This window comes from Ipomoea triloba, chromosome 8 (genome assembly GCF_003576645.1).
Source record: "Ipomoea triloba cultivar NCNSP0323 chromosome 8, ASM357664v1".
Taxonomy (NCBI): domain Eukaryota; kingdom Viridiplantae; phylum Streptophyta; class Magnoliopsida; order Solanales; family Convolvulaceae; genus Ipomoea; species Ipomoea triloba.
In genome coordinates, this window is record NC_044923.1 from 19,351,952 (window position 1) to 19,359,515 (window position 7,564).

The 7,564-nt window shown below is 43.3% G+C and overlaps 1 protein-coding gene across 1 annotated transcript; it reads left to right on the top strand.

Moving 5' to 3' along the window:
• Window positions 1–882: 882 nt before the first annotated feature.
• LOC116027084 lies at window positions 883–2,628 on the top strand. Its single transcript, XM_031268510.1, has one exon. The coding sequence runs from the start codon at window positions 883–885 to the stop codon at window positions 2,626–2,628; it is 1,746 nt and encodes a 581-aa protein (XP_031124370.1).
• Window positions 2,629–7,564: the final 4,936 nt, after the last annotated feature.

Genomic DNA, 7,564 nt, shown 5'->3' on the forward strand with positions numbered 1-7,564 from the left:
GTTTAAGAGAGTTACAAAGCTTAAACTGTTACACATCTAGAAGGTGACCGAAGCTGCTCTACATCGAAGTTGATTCAACGATAGCTTGTGGTCAGATTGGAGCCTGTTACATTCAACTGTGACAACCAAAAAACACCTTGCTTTGGATTAAGCAAGAGAGGTGGAGTAACCTGGCAGCTGTCCGAGTGAAAGAAACCTGAGGCTTGACGCGGGCTTGGTGATCAAAGGTCAAGTGCTCGAGAGGTGGAGTAGCTGGAAGCGGGGAGAAAGACCTTGGAGAGGTGGAGTAACCCGGGAGCTGTCTTGTGAAGATCCTGAGGCTTGACGCGGGCTTGGTGATCAAAGGTCAAGTGCTCGAGAGGTGGAGTAACAAGAAGCGGGGCGAAAAACCTGAGGCTTAAGGCGGGCTTCGTGATCAAAGCTCAAGCGCTCGATATTGTACTAAAAAGGGAAGTTTTTAGTGCAATCCTTCCAGGGAGTTTCTGGAAGAAGAGTGGACGTAGGCGGGTTGGCCGAACCACTTAAAAATCTCTCTTGCATTTACTTACTGCTTTTATCTCTCGCTAACCTCTCGATTGCACTGCATATAAACGCACTTCTCGAACTAACTTAAACTCGTGCTAACTAAAAGGGGATAACATTTCCGCTGCGCATAAAACTTTGTCTTCACCTCGTGAGGTATCAAACCTAAACATCCTAAGTTTAATACACACGAGAGGTCGAAAAGATTTGCAAAATCTTATACAAGTCTATTCACCCCCCCCTCTAGACTTGTACCCCATCCCCTTGGGACCAACACTTAAGAGCTTACAAGGGAAGTTAGCATACATCCGAAGGTTCATATCAAACCTGGCAGGAAGATGTCAACCCTTCAGTCGGCTAATGAAGAAGGGCATCCCGTTCGTATGGGACGAGGCGTGCAAGAATGCGTTTGAAAGTATCAAGTCATACTTGATGAAGCCGCCCGTGTTGACCGCTCCTATTCACGGTCGCCCACTGATCCTTTATATCTCTGCCCAAGAAAGCTCTGTGGGTGCCCTGCTTGCTCAGGAAAATGACAACGGGAAAGAGAATGCCCTCTACTATCTCAGTAGAATGATGACCCCAAATGAATTAAAATACTCTCCAATTGAGAAGCTATGTTTGGCACTCGTGTTCGCCATTAAAAAGCTTAAGCACTACTTTGAAGCTCACATCATTCAACTAGTGTCGAAAGCGAACCCGGTAAAGTTTGTTATGGCAAAGGTCGTTCTCTCTGACCGCCTGGCAAGGTGGTATTTATTGTTTCAACAGTTTGAAATCGTCTATGTGCCACAAAAGTCTCTCAAGGGGCAAGCTTTAGCCGATTTCTTAGCAGATCACCCAATACCGGCTGAATGGGAATTATCTGATGACCTACCTGATGAGGATGTGCTTATCATCGAAGTCCTACCCCCATGGAAGATGTATTTTGATGGAGCTGCGCATAGAGGAGGGGCAGGAGCTGGAGTTGTGTTCATCACCCCGGAAGGTGAAGTGTTGCCATATTCATTCACCTTGACAGAGCCATGTTCAAACAATGTTGCTGAGTATCAAGCATTGATACTGGGACTGGAGATAGCAGTTGACATGAAACAGCTAAGAATTAACATCTATGAAGATTCAAAGTTGGTCGTCAAGCAAGTGATGGATCTGTACGAAGTGAGGAAAGCAGAGTTAGTCCCATATAACAACTACGCAAAGATACTCATACAATGGTTGGGGGATGTCACGATTGAACATGTACCAAGGAAAGAGAACAAGCAAGCTGACGCCTTAGCCGCATTGGCTTCAACTATTGCTCATCCTACCGCTCGAGTACAAGTATGTCAAAAGTGGGTAGTTCCACCTATCTTCAACGAAGATGGCTCAGTCGATGAAACTGTTGAACTCCCTACTGCTTCCGTTTACGACATTGGCCAAGATGACTGGAGGCAGCCGTTGATTGACTACTTCACTGATGGGAAGTTACCAGAAGATCCTCGCAAAAGGGTGGATATAAAGCGCCGAGCTCCTCGCTTCATATACTATAATGAGACGATGTATCGTCGTTCATTTGATGGAGTCTGGCTCCGATGTCTAGGAGAAGAAGAGGCATTAAAAGCCATGCAAGAAGCTCATTCTGGGGTGTGTGGTGCACATCAGTCCGGCCCTAAGTTGCATTTCCACATTAAACGAATGGGTTACTATTGGCCTACAATGGTAAAGGATTGCATAGATTATGCTCGAAGGTGCCAAGCTTGTCAAGTTCATGCAAACTTTATCCATCAACCACCAGAACCTCTACACCCAACAGTCGCATCTTGGCCGTTTGATGCTTGGGGACTTGATGTGGTTGGCCCAATTACGCCCAAGTCATCTGCAGGGCATACATATATATTGGCCACCACCGACTACTTTTCAAAGTGGGCAGAAGCCGTGGCATTAAAAGAAGTAAAGAAGGAAAATGTGGCAGACTTCCTCCGTGTTCATATCATCTATCGGTTCGGCATCCCACGATATATCTTGACTGATAATGGGAAACCCTTTGACAATAAATTAATGGACAGGATCTGCAAGCTGCGAATGGACTTGCGGAAGCTTTTAACAAGACCCTATGCAATCTATTGAAAAAAGTGGTCTCAAAATCGAAACGTGATTGGCATGACAGAATGGAAGAAGCGTTATGGGCATATAGAACCACATACCGCACACCTACTCAGAGCACTCCATATTCTTTGGTGTATGGCGTGGAAGCAGTCTTGCCTCTAGAGCGCCAAATACCTTCTTTAAGGTTGGCCATATAAGAGGATCTCACTGATGAGGATAATGCCAAGTTACGCTTGGCTGAGTTAGGAAGCAGTCTTGCCTCTATCAAGCTCGTATGTCAAGAACCTTTAACAGAAGGGTGAGGACCCGTTCCTTTCAAATTGGTGACAAGGTACTAGCTGTTCGAAGACCAATCATTGTGACAAGGAAAACCGGCCACCAGTTCACTCCAAAATGGGATGGTCCCTATGTGGTTCAAGAAGTATACACCGGTGGGGCTTACAAGTTGGTTAGTGAAGATGGTTTGAAGGTTGGTCCAATCAATGGGAGATTCCTAAAGCTCTACTACCCTTAAACTTAGGGTATCAACACAAGTCATAGACGCTCCTGGCCCGCATGAGTTAAAACTGTGAACGGCTTTACTTATTAAAAAAAAATCATTTGAACTACGTTTGACTTGATCTCCTTCGCAGGAGTACGTAGGCAGCTTAGAAACACTTTCTCTTCTAAGTTCAGTCATAATTAAAATAAATCCTTTTATGTCAAGTCCGTTCGAAACAACTTAGATTCATTGAAGTTTAGTCATTTCATTGTATGTTATGATTTAAAGTAGATTCTCTCGTTAGTTGGTTTCAAAGTGACTCATTTGGGGTTTATTCAAGCTCATTTTTTTGCACTTGTGATCAGAGAAAATTGTTTGCAAGTCTCGTGAAAAAGGGGAAAATAATGAGTTCAACTCACGTCAAAGTCTCGTTTCAAAAGAAGAAAAAAAATCATACAAAGTCGAAATAAAACAGCATAAACTAAAGGAGTATGACACCTAAACATCAAAGATCTACACTATTCGAAAATTCATCAAATCTGCTTTGTCTGCTTCTAGATCTTTCTCCGCTAAGGAAAGCTTATCTTCATCTTCACTTGTCAACATAGGAGTCTCCTGAATGCGTTTCACTGTTTCTTCGGCAGAAGTCACAACCTCTTGTGATGTGTCGTGCAGTTCTTGAGCCTCAGTCACAAGTTCTTGGAGCTTTGCCCTTTCATCATGGATCCTTGTCAACTCGTCCCTTGAATCCTTTATGGTTTTCTCAGCCTCCTTTGTGGTTTTCTCTGCTTCCTTTATAGCTTCTTCTAGGAGGGTCACTTGCCCGTCAGAATCCTCAAGGATCTTTTGCTTCTCCGATAGAAGGGCTTGAGTTTTAGAGAGCTTTTGTTGAGCATCCTTAAGAGCACTTTGCGCCGAACATAACTCCGCAACTTGAGTTTCAACTGGCATCGCTTCTGAGTGCTGGGACCGTATCTTATCATAATACTCAGCCTTTTTAAAGAAAACATCCACCTTGTTCTCTAATGATGACAGGTCTACCGCGTTATGTTTCATAAGTTGGATTTGTCTCTCAACACTTCCTTTGAAAGAAGAAACACTTTCAGCTGGAGTTTCCTTTAGCTTCTCGCAGATTTCATTCCAAATACCTGCGATCATGGCCATATACTTTGACATGAAGGAATCTGCACTAGGAAGAATAGAGACATGAGACGGTTCCGGTCGTGGTCCTTTGTGAGGTGGGTTTGTGGGCAATGGTGATTGCTGAGATGCTGCCACTTGATTAAGGGATTCAGAACTGTCGCTATGTTCCACCTCGCCTATAGAAGAATGTTGATTCGACGACCGGGCGTCATTACTGACATGTAACTCAGCAGAACCCTATAAAAGGAATACATATATCAATAAGGCTAAGATTTTGAATCATGGTAAAAGGGAAAAGTTTAGGAAAGTTTCCTAACCTCGTTCGACGGTCTTCTGTTTCGTTTAAAATTGCGATCACTATCAACATCCTCGTCTGAGCTTCGGTGCCTCACTTGCTCCTCCCTCCTCTTTTGGGTTGCATGTTCTGGTACTTGATCGTGGGGGGCATCCTGTACTGGTGCTTTGCCTTTTCTCAAAGTATCCAGTTGATCCCTTTGTTCTTGAGTTATTCCCTCTCTAACGGTTACGTTTGGGTCACCATTAATGACTATGTCTTTGACGCGAGTCTCAAGGAGATTTGCATGCACATCAACCAACCAGGCTTTGTAGGTGTCTGACACATGTTTCTTTGGAAAAGTCGGGATCATGGGAAATGTGGCCCTAGACATAGAGTTGAAGTGCTCATACTGGCGATGGAGTTGAAACCCTTTAGCAAGTGTGACGTCGCGGTCATCCGTCAGTAACAAACCGGGGGCAGATGCTTGGTAGAATCCAAACTGACGACTGAAGCGATGGGGTACATAAGGGTAGAATCCAAACTGACGACTGAAGCGATGGGGTACATAAGGCTCGAATCCAAACTGACGACTGAAGCGATGGGGTACATAAGGCTCGGCCTTACATTGGCGTCCTTGGCGTAAAACAAGAAAACCAGGGCGCAAACATATGAAATATTCAAAATTATCTTTACCCCCTCTCTTGTCATCACAGAAAAAGAAGTCTCTACCATTTTGACGAGACGTGCAAAGCCAAGACGCGTGTTCGCCCTTAAAAATCCTCTTACGAGCATCAATTCTGTCGTAATGCTTAGCACCGCCTTCTCCGGAAGAAGTGACCATCTTTAGAGACAACAACATGAGGCTAGGGGTCTTGAAGTGAGTATTGAAGTAAGCTGCTAGCCATCCATATACATAATGGATGGGGAAGGGGGTGCCGATTTGACCAGGAGAGAAAGACTCTGAAATCGAGTTTAACCCATAGTAGATGCTGGCAAGGACTGGAGGTGCGAGGCATACCTTAATCCCTTTCGCCATTTTGCACGCCATATTAAAAGTCTCAGGGCGAATGGTTGCCGTTGGGTTACCCGGTAGTGCGAACGTACAGAGCCAACACGCTAGAAATGCTGCTAAGTAGACTTCTTGTTCAAGATTTGGGGGGATGCTTAGTTCGACGAAGGGTGCTTCACTCACGTGCGACCATCTAAGAGCAGTTTCAAGGATCCCGCTTGGGTTGTGAGCAGCCTTTGGTCGAGATTTCTTATTCTCTTTTCGAGGCGGAGGAGCTGGATATCTTCGGGTTTTCCTGCACCAGAAGTCGATCCATCGGGATGCTTGAATAAAAGTGGTGTGATTTTCTTGTTGAGTCAAATGGAAAAACGCCTCGAATAAGTGCGCACAGCATGTGTATGAACCCTTGTTCAAGTCCAAGGCGTTTGGGATGCGCTCATCGTAGATATCCCCAAGCAATGGCAACCCTCCAAGCATGTACAAATCTCGCAGCGATATGGACATCTCGCCGGAGGAGGTAATTAATGTGTTGGTTCGTGGGCACCACGCTTCGCAAAAATCTTGGACAATGTCAACGTTGCGGTCATATGTGAATAATGACGCTAACACGGCATCATATATCATGCCTTCCCTTAGAGGTTTTCTGAAGAGGTTAAGTACATCTTCAGCCCATTCCCAGTATCCTGGGCTGTAAATGAATTCGCCTCTAAAATCGATGTCGTTACCCCACTTGACCTCATCATCAATTATGCGATTCCCCAGCGTGGGAAGGATGTCCGTGGAAGGTTCGTGTTTCAATCCCGGTTGCAAAGTCCACACTTTGGATGGTGGAATGTTATACTCAGGAGTCCAATTGCGTTCGTGATACGACACCGTGAGCTTTGGCGGTGAAGGGGATGCAAGGGGTTGATTGACGGCCAATGTGACTTTGTGGTCGCTCTTGGTGCTTGATATCACCAATTTCCTTTGTCCTTCGAATCATTGGTCTTGAAATTGCACCATCTTTGAGCCGCGTTGAGATTATGTCAAAATTGAGAAAAATTACTGCAAAAAATAATGATGATAATGATTAAGGTTATTATTATTATTTTCATCATTATTAACAAAGTTGTTATTATTATTATTATTATTATTATTATTATTATTATTATTATTATTATTATGATCGAAGGTATAATATAATAGTAATAATTAACTTTGTTGTTATTTAGAGTTATGAAAGTAAAAAAAAAAAAAACAAAAGAAAAAGCAAAACACAAAAGATAAAAAAAAAACGAAAGGGAAAAAAACAGAAAAAGAAAGTGAAAAGGGAAAAGCAAAAAAAACTAGGGATCAAAACAAGAAAAAAAAACGTGAAAACAAAATTAAAAAAAGGGAAGAAACGAAAGAAACAAAAAAAAAAACAAAGCAAAAAAAAATGGGAAAACAACATAAAAAAAATAATAACGAAATATAAAGGAAAAAAAAACAAAATAAAATGAAATAAAGAAAGTTGGAACATATGTGATATACAGTATACATGTATGTAATATATGATGATAGGCATTGCATGCTATTCCCAATGAAAACCACGTGGGGCTGTGAAGGCCATATTGGAAATTGCAATGTTCAGCTCAAGTCTTTTCTCCATAAAGCCAAAAGTCATCTTAAGTCCATGGGTACAGTTTTTGGATATGTGGTCCATTATCTGCGAGACAGACTCAAGGAATGCAGTTTCACTGGAATCAGGAAGCATCGAATCCAGTGCTTTTTGAACAATCTTCTCTATTCCAGATTCTTTGTTCAAGGTTTCTCTGCACATGATGTTGCCCAGTTTTGGCGATAGATGGCGAAGAGCTCCAATGACTTCAACGGCGGAGAAAATAATTCTTGTGGAACCAGTAAGGCACAGCAGATTCCGATGGCCTCCAACAGATGACAAACAACTCCGGCGACTTTGAGACAGCGTGCTGTTGACGAGGAGGCAGCGTTGGCTGTTGGCAGTTGAGCAGTCCGATGAGGAACTCCATCCACAACGGAAATCCGTCTACTCCGAGTAGAAACCCAC